The following is a 19,987-nucleotide window of genomic DNA, read 5'->3' on the forward strand; positions in this document are numbered from 1 at the left end:
CTATGCTTCCACAAACAAGCATGGTGATTTGGCAAATTGCGAGAGGACTGATAATATGAGAAGTTTGGAATAAAAGAAATAGAAGTGTTTGATGGAATTTGTATGTTTATTGAGAGAATTATGGAGAAAATGTTACACTCTATTTGGCTTTCATGTTCAATTACAAAAGTTGGGAAAGATATTCTGGAAGCGGATGATAGGAGAAACCTATCGAATCTTTTCCAATTTGGCTCTTTTACATGCAGGCCTAAGGGGAGATAGGTACCTCCTTTGGAAGGGATTTTTAAACTTAATTTTGATGGTAGCTCATTAGGAAACCCAGGTCTAACTGGTTTTGGAGGAGTGGTGACGGATTGAAATGGATCATTTATCTTTGCTTATGCAGGCCCTCTGGGAGAGAAAACTGCAAACTGTGCAAAACTCTTTGCTCTCTTTAATAGTTTAAAACTTTTTGTGGTAAGGAATTTAGGGTTTGGGGAAGGTGATTCATTGAATGTCATCAAGTTGTGTAATAGGGAGCAAAAATCCCATTGAGGATTTCGGTCCATTTTGCTACAAATTTGGGACATATCTAGGCCTTTTCTCTTCTCCTTTGTGTATGTTTTCCGTGACGCTAATGTATTGGCGGATTTCCTTGCCAAAGGAGGCACTACTTTAACTGAAACTTTGGTATCGAATTATGTAATTTCCTTTTAATTGTTGATTAATAAAGCTCTGAATTTCTCTAAACAAGAAAAAGAAAAAGAGGGAGAAATCAAGCAAACATTCTACAAGACTAAAGCAATGTCCCAAATTGAACAAACACCGCCAGATTATTGCAAAGAAAAATCTAAATCCAACTTTTTTATTTGGAAGTAATCACCTTATGATATTTAAATGGATTGCAGATTTTCAGATCGAAAAAGTATTTAGTACATGTTTTTGCGCCAAGAAGCAAATGAATAGTTTGATCCCGCCCGAGCGTAGTATGCTCGCCCTCTTTTTTGGGCGTGCATGCAATTTTCCGCTATGCATCCGTGACCTATGGTTTAGGGTTTATGCACCCCTGCTCGTCTCTAACAAACTTCGGAACTGAAGGTCGAAGTACCTGTGGTTTAGGGTTTATGCACCCCTGCGCGTCGCTATGCATCCGTGACCTATGGTTTAGGGTTAATGCACCCCTGCGCGTCACTAACAAACTTCAGAACTGAAGGTCGAAGTACCAGTGGTTTAGGGTTTATGCACCCCTGCGCGTCTCTCTCTAACAGTACTTCCAAACTACAACTATCTTCCCCTTTCTCTCTCTAACATTTGACGTATTCTCTCTCTGTATTTGATCTCACGCCTCTTTCTCTCTCTTTTCTCCCTTCTCCCACCAACTGTTGTCATGTGGGCACTTCGCAGAGGAGCCAATCCATTCAGGTAATGCTTCTTTCTCTCTCTAAAATTCCTTCGCTCGGTCTTTTTTTTTTCGCCCTGGTTTTTACCTACTTCTGAGCCATACTTCTCCGTGTTCTTCAGCGAGTGTAAGTTATTTGTTTCTCTCTCTAATAGTTTATCCATCTCTATTGGTCTATCAGTAGAAGTCCAAGCTTATATAGGGAAGTTCTGTTGCTTTTGTTTTTTAGTGCAATATGAACATCTTTGCTTTTGCATTTGCTTATCCCATAAAACATTTTGTTTTGCATTTGCAAGCTGTGAATCTGTTATCATTCACGTTATCTTCCATTTTTTTTTGGGATTCTTTTGTAGCTGTACCGGTTTTGTTTTACTTCGCCTGTATATTTTTTGTCCCACCTTAATATGCAGGTAGGAATTCAGATAGGATTTATAATATTTTAAACTTAGAATAATTGCTCCTGTTTTATTTAGAATGTGAAATTTTTATGTCCAAGGATCATTCCCATTTGTTTTTGTTCAGTTCATTTCATTCGGACAGCATTATCTTCAGGGATCGTATGAAACCAGATTGGACTCCAACTTTCAAGTAGTTGTAAATAATACTTATGTGATTGCACTATCTGCTTTGTGAGTCCCCCTCTTTATTTCTATATTTTTTTGTTTTATTGGTTTGTGCTATTGTTGCTCTCACATTGGGGATTATTAGATTTTATATTGAGGTCTCTTCATTGACCCAAAGACAATTGCAAATTCCCTTCAACTACTTACATGTTGAATGTATATGAGACTATTGCATGTTTTCTCTTTCAGTTCATTGTTGAGTTAATTCCTCTAAGTTAATTTGACATGCATAATCTGATGTTTATCAGGAACAATGGATATCTTTTGTGTGTGTCTCGAGCTTCATTTAGCAAGCTAGAATTTCCAAATGAAACAGAAGCAAATGTCTTGCAATACTGGCAAAGGACTGTAAATAACATTGAATGCCATCAGTGTCGCTCGACCAAGAGGTTTTTCCACTGTCCATCTTTCAAAAATAAATTCATGGTGGAGGGTCGCTCTCTCTCTTCACAAGCTGGCACTGAGTCTGGTAAGGATGATGAAGAATTAGAAGATGGGTTTTCAGAGCTGGAAACTGCCCAAGACACTGATGACTCAGGAGAGGAAGTTGGAGAATCAAAGGTTTCAGAACCTGAGTTATCTGATGACGATTCAACTGAAAATATTTCGGAAAATTCACAAGTTGAGCCTTGTCTTTCAGAAGAAGAAGGAGGATCATGTGTTGAGAAGGAGGCCCCAAAAAAGAGTGGCGAATCTCGTTTGTTCAAGGTTATCTTGAATGCTCAGCACCAATCGATCCATAGTGCTATTGATAAGTGGGTGGCAGATGGTAATGTTGTCAACAGGGAGGGTGTTTTGGGAGCCATGTTCACTCTTCGGAAGCGTCGGATGTTTGCAAGGGCTCTACAGGTAAGCAACATGTTTTAAACTTGATTGATGCCAAGCTGTATCTGCTTTCTCTCTCTCTCTCTCTCTCTCTCATCCGCATTGATGCATGCCTTCTCCTGGTGCAACTTGATGTGTACCGCTTGTCGTTGGTGAATATCATTTACCTGTCATAGAAAAAAAACTTTTAGGGGCATGCATCCATAATTGAATGTTAACAGATTCTTTGTTTGTTAGCTTTGAATAAGATGATAGGAAAGCTGTTTCTGTTTTGGTAGGATGATAACTTCAGTTTTTTCTTAGTAATAACATGGTGTCATAGTCTGAAGTTTAATTGTGGATATTTTACGTTTGAAACATGTGTTATCATATTGAAATTGGATTATTTTTAGCGTGGTTTTGAAAACCATGTACAATGTATGCACTGGATGGATGGTCATGCTCCCATGACCGTAGACATCATCTCTTTGACAAAGTATAAAAACTAAATTTTAGGGATTAGGGTAGGGAATAAATCTTGGATTCATGGTTATCTTAACTATTAAATGGAACACTTACGGCTGAAGAGCTTCCTTGGCAAGTTTTTCTCGTATATGTTAGCCTAGAAAGAACCAATTGTTGGATTGTGAGAACACATGTTTGAAGGTGCTAGGTGGCTCCTAACATTGTGTTGGCTGCCTGCCATTACGGGATGTTTGGATTGTGCGATGATATGATTGGTAGAACTTGGTGTCTCTTGATAATATTTGGGCTGCCGTGGTTGGGATGCCTAAGTGGAATAAATGCGCATGCACATTTGTCTGTATATGTGTCTAATACATTTATATGTGCATGTATTCAAATCGATTCACAACATACAACATACATATGTAAGTGTGTTTGTGCGTGTGGCGTCTCATGGAGATGGCTCTTGGGTACCCACTTTTAATACTTTAATTGCATAAAAATGCTTGCATGCTGCATTGGAAGTATTTCTGAGCTATGCTAGTTAAGATTGTTCTTTCTTAATGACATCTTCTTTTATTTTCATGGGAATTTGGAGCAACCAGTTTGTTTGTTATGACTCATGAGAGCTGTCTTTTCATGAAGTTCAAAGTCATCTTTTCAGTAGCATGTGATTGTTGCATTTTTATTTTGTTTTTTCCTTCCTTTTAATTTTAAGCCATTATATGACTCTAGGGCATTGTGTTCAAAACTAAAGGCTGTAATCTTTGAATCGTCCATTTGAGAAAACATGCAACCTTTGAATCTAATATAAATACTTCATAATGCAAATAATTTTCATTGCAAGATTTATGCTTTAGAGGAAAATAGTTGAAGGGTGAACTTTCTTCTGTCCCTTGGAACATTAGATTTCTATGTTAACTTACCTCAAACCGCTTTGGAGTTTAGACCTAATAGAATTATCAATCTCCTGTCCAAAAACAATCTCCTTAAAACAAAATTGATTTGGAGCTCAAAAAATTGTTCCACTATGTGAGATAGTTGCAACTAGGTATGTTCCACAAACTGCAGTGAACTGTAAACCGCAGTGTGTACGTACTGCTGTATATGCATGAGAGAGTGGCATTTTTGGGCTGTGCATGCCCTTAAAGTACCCAACATGCTCTCCCTCCCTCCCTTCCACCCTCTCTCTCTCTCTCTCTCTCTCTCTCTCTCTCTCTACCCCCCCCCCTTCCCCCTTTCCCCTCTATGTGATTTATAGCTATTTGAAATCCACCAACCATGTCGTTTAAAACCGTAATCATAAATTCTTAAAGGAGCCCATAAAAAACTTAAAACTGGAGAGAGAAGTTCTCATAGTAAACCCACCTGAAACTCATCTTCTGCTTCTTTTATCTGCTAAATAGTTCTATTTTGTTACCAATTGCTTGCTTCGATAAATAGTATGTTTTCTCTCATAACCAACTGTGTTTTTCGCACTCCATATTTGGAGCTCTCTCTCTTTCTCTCTCAGAGCAGTGCCCTTTTACTGGGTTTCCTCATTTGGTAGAAGTGGCAAAATATGCTAGTGTGATACCTGGGGTATTCTCTAAAAGTGCATGCTGGAGAGTGCTTCACTGGGCAGTTGTCTCCTGTAGGGGGGCGGGGATTTCACTAGACACTTTATGTCTTGGGCAATGAAGCAAGGGACATTAATCACCTTAAGGATAATGACTCCAGTGTTGTGCCGCTGGTCTAGAGAGCTAGCACTTTTGAGAGTTTGTTTTCAAGCTCTATTTTGTACAAAAATCTTATATTGAAGAACCCCAAAACCAACATTATGGTGCTCGAGGCTATCACTGATCGAAGGTCATTGAATGAATAGCTTATGGTCTAACTCTTCTCCCCTCGATTTACAATACTTGCAGCTTCATTAATCCCCCATATGTTGGGACTTTGATTGTGGTACTCTTCTATTGTTAATAACAAAAAGTTATTGGGAAGGTTCATTTAATTGTTATTGGGTATAGTGCAAGAACAAGCCCACTTTCGGGAGTATGTGGCTTGCTAAAGGAGATTTAAGGAAGCTGAATGAAGGATTATAACGGACGCTGGTATGCATGATGGTGAGCTTCCCCTAGTATGTTGGTTTTGGGGTCCGTCGAAGCTAGATTTTTTTGATGGTAGGGCTTGAAAACAAACTTAAAGAAGTGTTTCTTCTCTGGGTTAGAGCTACAACACTAGGGCCATTGTCTTCAAGGTGGTCCATGCCCCTTGGTTGCCCAAGATGCAATGGGGTGCATGGGGAAATCACCCCCAAGATACAACCTCTCTGTGAACTACTATTATTCTCTATAGCTTCCACTCTTGGAGAGGGTCTAATTTACCAAAATATTATATGATTTGCCAGTTCTCCCAATGGAGGAAACCCACTAAAGCTAAACAACTCGGAATAAGGAGTATGAAACCCTTGGTTATGGGAGCAAACACACTTTTTAGAGAGAAAGGGAGCACACTAATTATCAAAAGGATTTGCTTAGCCAGGAAGGGAGATGCAAAAGAAGATAAGTTTTGGTTGGCTTTTATATGAGCTTGTTCTCTCACTCCTTGATGTGATTCATAGCCCTTTGAAATTTGTTAATGGATGTACATATGCTAACTAACGCAAATCTAGGTTGTTCAGGGCATTGGATGGGGTTAGTGATTGTAGTTTATACATTAAGTTGTTGAATGAATGTTACATCTTCGGGATTCATGGAATCAACTAGTAGCTATACCTAAGATAAAATGCCATATTCTTATTGCTAAGTATTGAATTTAGGTTGCCTACAAAAAAGAGGTCTCGTTGGCGATTGTAGTTGGTAAGTTATTTTTTTTTATATATCGCCAGTGTTACCTGTATAATTGAGTTATTTGTAGCTTGTTGGCCTGACATGCAATAAACATTGTTGTAAGCCTCTTGTTGTGTCTTTGTTACTTTTTGCATCTTGGGTAGATGATGAATTAAAACAGCAGTATTGTCTTGGGAAAAAATGGTTTAGAACTTGGAAATTATATGTATTTGACATGTTTGGAGTTTGGGCAAATATGGGAAACAAATGGGAACTATATTGAAAGATGTGAGGAAAATGACGAATAATTTCAAGAATTTTGTAATATTGGAAATTTCTTATGGCTGCCATAGAACTCAACTTCCTATTAGTAAGTAATTATATTCAAGACCAAATGTACTTTGGTTTTAGGGAAATTTAAATCCAAGCTCCAGCATGCAACATTCCTCATGAAAAACGCTCAATCCTATTAGTGCAAACAGTGCATGTTTAAAAAAAAAAAAAAACCCCGCACCAGTGTTTCAAAAAACGCCTGGTGGCGCTTAAGCGGCTGGGTAGTAGGCCGCTTAGAACCTGGGTGGCAAAAAAATAAAAAAATTATTGGAAACGTCATAAGTGAATGAGGAGAATTTAGATAGTCCATAATCCATATTTCCATACAAGTATACACACAAGAATTGGATAGTAGAAACTACAAATTGGAAAAAAAAATATACAGTCTATGACTGACCAGTCAATACCAAGAGTCGAGTGTCTTCATTCTTTAGTCATCATCAGATGAAGCAGGGTAAGCCTCATCATATGCATCAGATTCGATACCATCATCATCAGACTCATCCCCCTCTTCAACATAACGTTCGTCCTCCTCTGTTTTTCTAAATCTGCCTCTTTCTTCTCTTCCTCTACCCCCCTTCTTACTCTTTGCAGATGAGTATTGGCTGCTTTACCTGGTGCGTCTTCACCCTTTTCTTTCTTTTTATGCTTTTATGAACTCAAATATTATATTATTTCCTCCCTGGTAGCCTCTTGAATATTTTTACTTGAGGCAACATCTCCCTTAATATCGGCAAGGTGTTTCTTGAACAGGTAAGTATCCCCATTAGTGTCCTTTCCACAATAATTACACTTAATCCGATTTTTGTCATTTGGATTCGGGTTATGACCTTACTTCCAACCTGGATCACCACTTTTAAAAGAATCTGGAGAAGATATTTTCATAGAACAAGGCTCATTTTCTTCCTTTTCTGGTTCTATTAAATTCAAATATTGTCTAATCTCATCCTTAAGGAACCTTTTTACAAGATGCAACATTCTCTTTAATACTGGCAAGGTGTTTCTTGAATCGTTTAATACCTATTGGTATCTTTTTCACAAAAATTACACCTTATACAATTTTTATCATTTGGTTTCGAGTTATAACTATACTTCCAACCTGGATCACCTCTTCTAGTAGAACCAAGAGTAGATCTATCCAAATGACGAGGATTTTGTTCCTGTTTGTGTTTTACTGAACTCATATATTGGTTAATCTCGTCTCTGATAGCTTCATGACCATTTTTACAAAGGGCAACATTCCCCTTAATACCGTCAATATGTTTCTTAAACTGGTTTATGCTCCCTTTTGTATCATTTTCACAATAATTGCATCTTATGCAATTTTTATCCAAAAGATTTGGTTTGTAGCCATCTTTCTAACCCGGATTATCACTTTGACTAGATCTCGAAGATCTCTCAAAATAATACAAGGCTTACCAGCATTCTAACACATCAAATCGTGCACTTATTTTGATTGCTTGATCTCCAAACTTCCACCTCTGAGATGTTTTTGAGTGCTAAAATCTTCAAAAACACCATCTAATAGCCCTAAGAAAACTCCCAAGCCAAATCTAATCTCAATGGGTGATTTTGGATCCATTTTTCGTAACTTTGAGAAACCCTTTGATCCTATGAAAATCACAAAATTTAGTTTTTTTGAGGTTTTTCTCTCTTTAAAATGGGCTTTAATGGTATTTAGGTTTCAAATGAACCTCAAACCCACTTTTAAATTTTATTGAATCCAAAATATCAAAAAATGCCCCTCAACTGGGGGCATTTCCTCCCCCCGGGCTGTGCGCTAGGCATTAGGCGCTTGCCTAGGTTGGTGCCCTACCACCCAGAGGCAGACCGCCTAATTTAGCCTTTTAGGATTGAGCGAGGCGCCCAGGTCCTCTAGACTGCCTAGGTTCTGGGCGGTTCGCCTTTTGAAACGATGATCCGTACATAGCTTTCTCCATGTATTTGGGGCCAAAACATGCCCTTCAGATGAGAATAATATCATCATCATCATCACAGCTTTTTTTCAACTAATTGGGGTCGGCTACCTGCATCTTGGTCGTCTGCCATTCTGCTCTATTAAAGGTCATACCCTCAGTGAGGCCAAAAGTTTCCATATCTTTTCGGATTACTTTCAACCACGTCATTTTGGGCCTACCCCTTGACCTTTTCAATCTTTCCACTTGAACTAACTCGTACTTCCTAACTAGTGTTGTACTAGGTCGGTGCCACACATGGCCTACCCATCTAAGTCTACTATCTCTCATCTTATTGCCTATTGGTGGCACACCTAAATATTTCCGAATGGGTTCATTTCAAATTCTATCTCTTCGTCTTGCCATTTGTCCATCTCATATCCTCATCTCCGCTACACTCATTCTATGGGTATTGGTTTTTGTCCGCCCAACATTCCTCCCCATAGAGTAAAGCTGGTCTCACAGCTGTCCTATAGAATTTGCCCTTCAGCATCATTTGTATGCGGCAATCACATAGAATTCCTGTTGCACATCTCCACTTCACCCACCTAGCTCTAGTTTTGTGTGTGACATCTTCCTCAATCTCTCCGTTTTCTTGGATTATCCACCCAAGATATCGAAAGTGCGGTTTCTTTTTGTACTTCCTGGCCATCAACTGTTTCCTCGTCTTTACCCCTATTATTACTAAACTTGTATCACATATAATTTGTCTTAGTCCAGCTAATTTTAAAACCTTTGGATTCTAGAGCATCCCTCCAAAGTTCTAACTTTGTGTTGACGTCGTTTCAGTTCTCATCGATCAAAACTATGTAATTTGTAACAACATGCACCACGGTACTTCATCTTGTAGGTATCCAGTTAAGTCATCCATAACTAAGATTAAGAGGTACATGCTCAATGCTAACCTTTGATGTTGACCTATTGTCACTGAAAACTCATTCGTCTCTCACTTGTTGTTTGTACACTAGTTAGCACTCCATTGTACATATCTATCACCAAGTCGGTGTAGTGTCTGGAGATTCCTTTCTTTCCTAACATTTGCCAAATCAAATATCGAGGTACTTTATCATAACTTTCTCTAGATCAATAAAGACCATGTGGAGGTCTTTTCCCTTCACCTTGAAGTTCTCAATCAGTGGCCTAAGTAGTAAAATAGCCTTCGGTTGTTGATCTTCTTGGCATTAAATCAAATTGATTTTCAGAAACACTCATTTCATGCTTTAGTCGTTGTTCAATCACTCTTTCCCAAAGCTTCATAGTATGGCTCATAAGCTTGATCCCTCGATAGTCTCACAATTCTGTATGTCTCCTTTGGTCTTGTAAATAGGTGCCACAATTCTTTTCCTCCATTTGTTTGGCATTTCTTTTGTTCTATTAAAAAAAAAGTTTTCTTTAGTTTACTTTCTCAAAAAAATAATATAAATAAATGAAAGAACTTTCTCTCTCTCTTTCTCTCTCCTCTTCATTCAAAAGCCCTTACGCCCTGCCCCCTCTCCCTCTCCGTGCCCCTGCCATCTTGTAACAATCCTAAAATTTCAAAAAAAAAAAAAAAAAAAAAAAAGGAGGGGGAAATGATGCTTTTAATAGGTGATGGTCTGTTTGAGTATGATGGTCCTTGGGGACCATCACTATTTTCAAAAGTTTTTGCCTTTGCCTTTACTTTTTCTTTTGCCTGCTTTTGCCTCGTGCTGCTTGCAGCTGGCCACGTCCTTTAGCGGATGTGGTTTTCGTATGTTAAAAGCAGACGCTTAACGCGACACCTTAGGTATGAGGTAGAGCGTAATAAAATATTATAATAATACGTTATAAGAATTTAAATAGGGTAGGTGAGCACTCCCACTCTAGAAAATTTTAAGATATCTCTCTCTCTCTGGTCGAAACACCGTGAACTTCTCTCTGGAACCGAATTTTTTTATCGGAAGCTCCCTCTCAAATAATTGTGGGTAAGTGACATCGTCTTTTTGAAAAATAGTCTATTTTTAATAAATAGTGATATTTCCGTCCAGGATCTTTATTTTATAAGTTTTGTGTGTAAGTGACCTCATTGTCTCGAAAAATAATCATTCTTTTTAAAAATAAAATGAAATAATTATTTCTGCTTATTATCATGAATTTTAGGTGCGATAAATTTTATGCGCATACGACCTCATTATCTTGAAAAATAATCTTTTTAATAAAAATTGTGATATTTTATCTATGTTAGAAATTTTGAATGCTGTAAATTAGAAAAATAAATTTATTTATTTTTCTTGTTTATTGTTAGAAATAATTGTGATATTTCTGCTTTTAGTAAAATTGTGATATTTCTTTCTACTGTTTTGAATATTTAGACTTTGTAAAATTCATGTGCAAATGACTGCCTTATTATTTAAAAAAATTGACATTTTTGTAATTGATTATAGTATTGTTGTGAAATGTTTATTTGTGGATTGATATCCCATAAATTGTGATAATTCCGTATTCTTGAATTTTTATAAGAGTTTTTTTATACATATTAAATTGGCAATTATGCTAGAATGCCTTTACAAACTGCTACCTTTCTAAATTTGAGCCCAAAATATTTGATTGGTTATTTTTGAAATGTTATAGAGAGTGACTGTTATTAATGGTGTAAGTAAAATTCATATTAATGATTTCAGTGATATGTTAAGTACATGATATCGCTGCTTTCGAATGTTTAAAGAGATTTAGAAATAACTTAAGTATGCAAGTGGATTCATCCGGTTCGCCGGTGAGGTATAAGTGGACCTATCTGGGACGTCGGTAGGGATTAAGTGGACTCATCCGGTACGCTGGTGAGGTATAAGTGGACCTGCAGGGATTAAGTGGACCTATCTGGGACGCCGATAGGGATTAAGTGGACCCATCAGGATGCTGATGGGGTATATAGGTGACCTACTTGGGACGCCAGTAGGGTATTTTGTGAAATCCTTTGAATTATGCACTACCGTTAAAGTGTTATATGCATTTCAATTATTCAGATTATACTTAATTATGCATTTATTGAAAGTGAAACTGTTGATGCATTTCTGTTAATATATCTCCTTTTGAAAAATATTGATATCTTTCAACCATGATTATTTTTAGGATTATGATGATCACTTACTGAGTAGCCAAACTCATCAAACTATGGTAAACATTTTTCAGGATAACTGCGGCTTCATTTTGAGTACTCATCAAGGGCAACTTTGGAAGATATTGTAGTTGTGTCTAAGCTTTTTTTTGTTACGTTGTAAGAAGTCGTCAGTGTAAATTTGTCCTATCAAGAGATGTATATATGTTTTGACTGTCACATCTCAGGAATATCAGTATTGTAAATTCTTGGGGTGTGACAATTATGGTATCAGAGCAATAGGTTTAAGATTATTAAGAAAAAAAAAAATAAAAAAAATAAAAAATAAAAAAAATAAAATAAATACCCCTATCTTTTTCAGTAATCAGGTACACAAATTTAGAGGACTAAATTTCTTTAAGGGGGGAAGAATGTAACAATCCTAAAATTTAAAAAAAAAAAAAAAAAAAAAAAAAAAAAGGGGGAAATGATGCTTTTAATAGGTGATGGTCTGTTTGAGTATGATGGTCTTTGGGGACCATCACTATTTTCAAAAGTTTTTGCCTTTGCCTTTACTTTTTCTTTTGCCTGCTTTTGCCTCGTGCTGCTTGCAGCTGGCCACGTCCTTTAGCGGACGTTGTTTTCGTATGTTAAAAGCAGACGCTTAACGCAACACCTCAGGTATGAGGTAGAGCGTAATAAAATATTATAATAATACGTTATAAGAATTTAAATAGGGGAGGTGAGCACTCCCACTTTAGGAAATTTTAAGATATCTCTCTCTCTGGTCGAAACACTGTGAACTCTCTGGAACCGAATTTTTTTATCGGAAGCTCCCTCTCAAATAATTGTGGGTAAGTGACATCGTCTTTCTGAAAAATAGTCTATTTTTAATAAATAGTGATATTTCCGTCCAGGATCTTTATTTTATAAGTTTTGTGTGTAAGTGACCTCATTGTCTCGAAAAATAATCCATTCTTTTTAAAAATAAAATGAAATAATTATTTCTGCTTATTATCATGAATTTTAGGTGCGATAAATTTTATGCGCACACGACCTCATTATCTTGAAAAATAATCTTTTTAATAAAAATTGTGATATTTTATCTATGTTAGAAATTTTGAATGCTGTAAATTAGAAAAATAAATTTATTTATTTATTTTGTTTATTGTTAGAAATAAATGTGATATTTCTGCTTTTAGTAAAATTGTGATATTTCTTTCTACTGTTTTGAATATTTAGACTTTGTAAAATTCATGTGCAAATGACTGCCTTATTATTTAAAAAAATTGACATTTTTGTAATTGATTATAGTATTATTGTGAAATGTTTATTTGTGGATTGATATCCCATAAATTGTGATAATTCCGTATTCTTGAATTTTTATAAGAGTTTTTCTATACATATTAAATTGGCAATTATGCTAGAATGCCTTTACAAACTGCTACCTTTCTAAATTTGAGCCCAAAATATTTGATTGGTTATTTTGAAATGTTATAGAGAGTGACTGTTATTAATGGTTTAAGTAAAATTCATATTAATGATTTCAGTGATATGTTGAGTACATGATATTGCTGCTTTCGAATGTTTAAAGAGATTTAGAAATAATTTAAGTATACAAGTGGACTCATCCGGTTCGCCGGTGAGGTATAAGTGGACCTATCTGGGACGCTGGTAGGGATTAAGTGGACTCATCCGGTACGCCAGTGAGGTATAAGTGGACCTGCAAGGATTAAGTGGATCTATCTGAGACGCTGATAGGGATTAAGTGGACCCATCAGGACGCTGATGGGGTATATAGGTGACCTACTTGGGACGCCAGTAGGGTATTTTGTGAAATCTTTTGAATTATGCACTACCGTTAAAGTGTTATATGCATTTCAATTATTCAGATTATACTTAATTATGCATTTATTGAAAGTGAAACTGTTGATGCATTTCTGTTAATATATCTCCTTTTGAAAAATATTGATATCTTTCAACCATGATTATTTTTAGGATTATGATGATCACTTACTGAGTAGCCAAACTCATCAAACTATGGTAAACATTTTTCAGGATAACTGCGGCTTCATTTTGAGTACTCGTCAAGGGCAACTTTGGAAGATATTGTAGTTGTGTCTAAGCTTTTTTTTGTTACTTTGTAAGAAGTCGTCAGTGTAAATTTGTCCTATCAAGAGATGTATATATGTTTTGACTGTCACATCTCAGGAATATCAATATTGTAAATTCTTGGGGTGTGACACATCTCCACTCTACCATCCTTCGCAGTCCTCGTCTCTGCCCTACTCTCTCTCTCCTCCCTACCCACCGTCCCTTCTCTCTCGCTGAACTACATGCTACAGTCGCAAAACCCTACTACAAATGACGTAAATCGCCCTTTTTTTCTCTTCACCTCCATTCTTACCCCTAAAACATCACTCTTCTCCACCACAACTCTCAGCGCAAGTTCAACAAACATATAATCCACAGTTCTAATTGCTTAAATTTGTCCAGCTCCACTCTCTCTCTCATGAAACTCAACTTCAATTTTCAAAGAGGAAAAAAACATCCAATCCTTGGTTATCATGAATTTAGCAGCAATTTTTTTCTTTTCTGAGAACAGTTAACTGTATTATGTTGTAGCTAAATTACAAAAGAATCCCTTAGGCAGTGCAAGAGATGGGTGTTCGATAACAAAAGTGGAGTTAGAGAAAAGAAAATAAAGGAAAAGCTTTCTGCCTAGGTGGGTTCTGTTCCGCTTAGGCTGCCGCCCAGGAACTGTCGCTCAGATTGGCCGCTTAGGCCTGGGCGATGTGCCCAGGCCTTCTGGACGCCTAGGCGGTCCGCTTTTTGAATCACTAGTTTTTGGATACCTAAGTCACCAACCTCTTTTGGTTTGATACATCTTATTTCAATCTATTGAATAGCACTTGTTTGCATTAGTACAGCCGCTCCAAAGGAAATTTCTTATTATTGATTCTAGCATAGAGGCCACACTGGCTGGGATCTGGAATAGTGACATCATGTTAATGGGGAATATTGGCGAGGGTTGCAAAGTTATAATTTCTTCTTTGGCTTGTTTCCTGAAAAGTTCAAAAATTGGGGCAGTGATTAAGCAGTGAATCAAGGATTGAGATTCAGCGTATTCTCTTGAGCAGTTCTATAATGAGAATATGAGTGAGATTTCCAGAATCTCAGGGTATGAGAGAAAGAGTGCCTATGTAGTAGTGTATGGTGGTGGTGTGGAAAGGGGCAGTGGGTACTGGGTGGAGAGAGAGAGAGAGAGAGAGAGAGAGAGAGAGAGAGGAGGGATCTTTTCTTTTAAAATATAACTTCCCAAATGAAGGTTGTTTTGGTCTGAGTACTTTTTCTATTATTAAATAAGCTATTTTGGTCTAAAATACATTAAACCTGAAGTACATTAAATAAACCATGTGGGGGATCCTTTGGCATGAAAGTTGGAGATTGGGGGCTATGAGTTTGTGCCATAAGGGTTCAATTTCTTTTATGGAAAGTTTTGGGTTTGAGATGGGATGGAAATTTTCTTGATTTACTATTGCAACGTATAATAGGAGTAGAAACGAGGAATTAGTTAAGACTGGTGGCCCAAAAGTACCCAAAAGATATTATTTTCTATACCTTGGGTCGATAATCCATGAGAATGGAGAGATGGATACAGATGTCGTGTATAGAGCTAGAGCTGGGTGGACGAAGTGGAGATGTGCTTTGGGAGTCTTATGTGATCGTTGCATACCAATGAAACTGAAGGGAAGTTCTATAGGACAGCTGTAAGACTGGCCATACTTATCGGACAGAATATTGGACAGTCAAGAAACAACATATCCAGATAAAAAGTGTAGCTGAGATGAGGATGTTGAGATGAATGAGTGGCAAGACAAGAAAGGCTAGACTTCAGAATAAATACATTTGAGAAAACTCAGGGATAGCTCCAATAGGTGTTAGGATGTGGGAAAGTAGACTTAGGTGGTCAAAGATCAAACCATTAAGATAATGCAATTAATGGTCAATTTACAAGAAGAATCCTCGAGAATCGGTGTTGATATGTGTATGTATGTGTGTCATTACATGCATGAGTACAACATCGAAATAGAAGAATCCATGTCACATAGTTTAAAATTCAAAATGCTTGATGTCAATAATTAAAAAAAAAATGTGAGTTTTTTCTTACAAGCCTTTTTATTTCTTAAGAAAAATTCTATTACAAGTATTAAAAAAGATTTGCATTCTAGTACAGCACAAGGTTACCCTGAGGAGGCGGTTATATTTGAAGATAGTAGTAGTTAGTAACTTTATAAACCAAAACCTGTCAGAGATTTCTTTTATTTCTGTGCTTTTTTGGGGAGGCAAGAATCAACACTTGGTCTCCAAACTGAGCATATTGTTGATCATTCCATTTGCACTTGTGTTACTATGAGGACTTCTAATCATCATGGTCATGCATTTGATAAATCAAGGCTCCTATCCCACTTTAAATGCGTGCTTGCTATTATGATATTGATTAATTCTATCTTTGCAAGCAGACTGGACATGTGAATTGATTGCCTCTTGATACAGGATTAGCTCAAATCCTATATCATCACTTCACGCAATCATTGCTTCTATTGCTTCTATATTAGCCAAAAGAATCATATCACTCTGAACAAATTGTTGATTGAGCTTGCAATGCTATTTAAGGGAGTGTTGTTTGACTACACACTGGAACTCCATTCCGTTGTGATCCATGTAGTTGTAGACTTGTAGGTGTTTTAAACCTGTTCTGTATTACGTGCAATGTTGTTAAGCAGCGTTCCTAGTTGCTGCTGTCTCAGTTTGATTCTTCTACTTTTCTGCTTATTCGAGAGAATGAGCAAGTTTTCCTTGGTCTTATGCACGTTCAAATCTTTCATAGTGGCTGCTTTTTTTTGGTTTTCACAAGAACAAATTTTTACCAGAATTTATTGCAGCCTATAGTAGCTTCTTTGGTTGATGTTCTCCCTAAGAGTGGAGTGAACGATGAAGGACAATGGAAGGAAATGTGGTTTAATCAGTCTATTATTTTTTATGTGATGTCTGGATTCCAAAAAAAAAAAAAAAGATGAAATCTGTCTACTATTTTTCAGATATAACAGTCAAGGTGGAGGATTACATTAAGTTTCATTAAGAATGCAATCAATGGGGCATAACCCCAGAAAAGAAAAGTAAGATTAGGGGGAAAACAAACATAAAGCTCCATAAAAGGTCAGGGCAGGAGATTAAAGACCCAAATAAAGAGTAAGACACCTCTTAACTCCATCCGAAGCAAGGGAAGCAGCTCACAGTTAGCTTCTCGTAGCACATGGGAATAATAGATAGTCATTATTTCTCATGATTATCTCTTGATTCTCCTCCATTTTATCAACCAATCTCCAAGTGTAAACCATATCTCAAAATGTCCATCTAGTGGTGCTACACAAATTGCTTTTCCCTTTCCACAATCTGGGGGTGCGAGGAAAAGCAAGTCAGCTTAGTAGTGTTTTTAAGGTGAACTTTGGATGTAGCTTGACCGGTAATAATTTTAATGATGTAGGGAGTTTGTTGTTCCAGTGTTCTCTGATCGTTCTTTTTCTTTCATAAGTAACCGTAATTCCTTTTCTTTGGTCTTGGGGCATTATCTCATTTATTTTTATTCTCACTTTGAAATTCTCATTAGAAAGTTGATTGTTTATATGGATATTTCTTTGCGCCTGCCTTGTTTCTTGTGGTTTCATTGCTTTCCTTTGGTCTTGCAGCTCTCTGATTGGCTTGATGCAAACAAACCATTTGAATTCAATGAGAGAGATTATCAATCTCGTGTAGACCTAATCGCTAAAGTGCATGGGATCCACAGAGCTGAGAAGTACATAGAGAAACTTCCCCAACCAGTGAGAGGAGAAGTTCTCTACCGAACTCTCCTGGCCAACTGCTCAACAACCAGAAACGTCAAGAAAGCTGAAGAGGTTTTCAACAAGATGAAGGACTTGGGTTTCAAAATGACTGCATTCTCTTACGATCAGCTTATCTTGATCTACAAAAGGATAGACAAAAAGAAAATTGCAGATGTCCTATTGATGATGGAGAAGGATAATGTGAAGCCCTCGAGTTTTACTTACATGCTCCTGGTTGACGTCAAAGGTCGCTCTAGTGACATAGAGGGAATGGAACAAATTATAACGAGCATGAAATCTGAGGGCCTTGTGCCTGACATCCCGTTTCAAGCCACAGTGGCCAAGTACTACATCTTTGGAGGATTCATAGATAAGGCGGAGGCTGTTTTGAAGGACTTAGAGGGAGAAGATATGGAGAGAAATCGGGATGCTTGCAAGGCCCTTCTCCCTCTATATGCTGCACTAGGCAAGGCTGATGAGGTGAGTAGGATATGGAAGGTTGTTGAGCCAAGCCCCCGCTTCGACGAGTGCTTGGCAGCCATTGAGGCTTGGGGCAAGTTGGGTGACACAGAAAAGGCAGAGGCAGTGTTCGAAAGGATGCTCAAAACTTGGAAGAATATTTCATCGAGGTATATGCCATTTTATATGTTCCTGTCAAATATTTATCACTGTATTGATATATGTAAGACTAAATGTAGTGCCACTTCTCAAATAAAAATAACAAATAGACTCAATATAGTGCCTTTGGAATAACTATCTTTTCTCTTATTTTCTTCCGCATCTGTTTTTAAGAACATATAGGGATTGACATACTCCTTTGTTATGGATTCGTTTCTGCATGTCATAAATTTCCCTTTGTGAAATGTTCCCTGAGATTCTCCCAAACAAATCAAACTTTCTGAAAACAATCTTGTGAAATAACGGCAGTGAGAAATTCTTTGTGAGGTTGATTTGCTATGATTAGTTACTTCTACCTAGTCATTATCGTTCCCTCGTTGCAGTTTCCAATCCTTGCTTACCTAATGAAAAAATAATGATTTAATGTTTCCTTTTAATTGAAGGCAATTTAGGGAATGAATTTGCCTGCTCATTACTACATGGTCGATACTTCTATCCATTTTCTCTTATACCTTATTTGAAATTTTTATTTGTCATACTTATTTGAAATTGTTTTTCAATTGTTTACCATTCAGATAAACAACATATGTATTTGGATAGATGTAACCTGCATGAGTCATACATAATTGTTTTCTTGGATATCTTGTTTTATCATATTTCCTTTCTTTTCTTTTTGTCATTTCTTGTTTGATATATTTCTGTATGTATATTCTTGTTATCTAAGTTAACCTTTTCATCAAAAAAATATATGTTCTTGTTCTCTCCTAAATTCTTGTTTGTAAATACACAAATTCTTACCGCTTAGATAGTTTACCAACTCAATAAACAATATGTACATTTGATTTCATGTATATCAGGTATTACAGTGCCCTCATCAAGGTATATACGACCCACAAGCAGCTGAACAAGGGGAAGGACCTTGTGAAGCGAATGGCTGATAATGGGATCACAATCGGGCCTGTCACTTGGGATGCCCTAGTGCGGCTCTATGTGGAGGCTGGCGAGGTGGAGAAGGCAGATTCAATCTTGGCCAAGGCAGCAGCTCAGCAAAATAATTCGACAAGTCAGTCTTCAAAGAATAGATTGAAGCCTTTGTATTCTTCATATATGGTCATCATGGAAAAGTATTGCGAGAGAGGTGATATTCATAATGCTGAAAAGATTTTCCATAGGTTGAAACAGGCTGGATATGAAGGGAGGATGTCTGATTATCAAACCCTCTTGCAAACCTATGTGAATGCAAATACTCCAGCATATGGGTTTAGAGAGAGACTGAAGGCCGACAATGTCTTCCCAAATAGGTTTATGGCCTCCATGCTAACTAAGGCTGATGCCTTTAAGAAGACAGCCATCTCAGATCTCTTGGACTAATGATAGGCCAATAGCCAAGGGCAATGAAAGGAGTAGATGGATGGGGAGTGTGCTTTGGGTCTGAGGTATGTTGGTTTTCTAAGTTATCAAAAGGACTTGTAGATCATGGTAAGCCAAGTTTTATTGGACATAAATTGGACTTATACCTCCTCATACAATGAAGCAGCATGCTGAGATAGGCTAGAATATATCTATTTATTTATTTTTGTTCAAGGTTATGTGCTGGTTATCATTTTGATGGATACCCCAAGTTCATTTTACATACATTATGATGCATGATCGTGATACATTCCTACTGTTGTTGGATGTTTTCGTATTTTGGTGAGGTTGTATGACATGTTCTTCTTTCTTAGGGAGAGCCATTTAAGAAGGCGTGGGATTATTTTTCTTTGGTCTGATAAGTAGCATGGGGGTTGTCTTTTTCTTTTTCTTAATAGTTGCATGGGCACTGTTTTATTAGTTGTTGAAAGTATTGCCTCAATGGCAAGCGTGTGGACTAGGGTACCCTCCCTCTTGCACCATATAATGGTGTTTATATGTATGACATCGAGTGTGAATGGCATCTGTTGATTCATACATGTGGGCTTTGATGGCTTCTCCTAGAACAAGAGGATGTTTAGGCTGTGTCTACACACACACACGTCCTTGTGTTCTTTTGTTCACATGCTTTTATGGTTGCGTGCATGTGCGTGT

At 37.2% G+C, this 19,987-nt stretch overlaps 1 protein-coding gene across 4 annotated transcripts; it reads left to right on the top strand.

The window, feature by feature from the left end:
- Positions 1 to 1,068: 1,068 nt before the first annotated feature.
- Positions 1,069 to 19,664, top strand: LOC18426097 (pentatricopeptide repeat-containing protein At1g80270, mitochondrial). Of its 4 annotated transcripts, none has more exons than XM_020662376.2 (5): positions 1,069 to 1,401; positions 1,901 to 2,007; positions 2,250 to 2,850; positions 17,171 to 17,934; positions 18,781 to 19,664. In XM_020662376.2, exons 3-5 carry the CDS (start codon positions 2,425 to 2,427, stop codon positions 19,292 to 19,294), a joined length of 1,704 nt encoding a protein of 567 aa, XP_020518035.1. In that variant the 5' UTR covers positions 1,069 to 1,401; positions 1,901 to 2,007; positions 2,250 to 2,424; the 3' UTR covers positions 19,295 to 19,664. The 4 variants fall into 4 exon arrangements, with proteins under 4 accessions (XP_020518035.1, XP_088714502.1, XP_011620380.1 ...); XM_088858376.1 differs by having other exon boundaries at positions 18,790 to 19,664; XM_011622078.3 differs by lacking the exon at positions 1,901 to 2,007.
- The last annotated feature ends 323 nt before the right edge of the window (positions 19,665 to 19,987 follow it).

Source organism: Amborella trichopoda, chromosome 1 (assembly GCF_054954075.1).
Source record: "Amborella trichopoda isolate Santa Cruz 75 chromosome 1, AtrichopodaSantaCruz75HAP2 v2.0, whole genome shotgun sequence".
Lineage (NCBI taxonomy): Eukaryota > Viridiplantae > Streptophyta > Magnoliopsida > Amborellales > Amborellaceae > Amborella > Amborella trichopoda.

Coding starts and splice junctions, on each gene's coding strand:
- LOC18426097 (XM_011622078.3), top strand. CDS start 1,367: ATGTGGGCACTTCGCAGAGGAGCCAATCCATTCAG. Junction 1,402..2,249: donor AGAGGAGCCAATCCATTCAG/GTAATGCTTCTT, acceptor GATGTTTATCAG/GAACAATGGATATCTTTTGT. Junction 2,851..17,170: donor TGTTTGCAAGGGCTCTACAG/GTAAGCAACATG, acceptor TTGGTCTTGCAG/CTCTCTGATTGGCTTGATGC.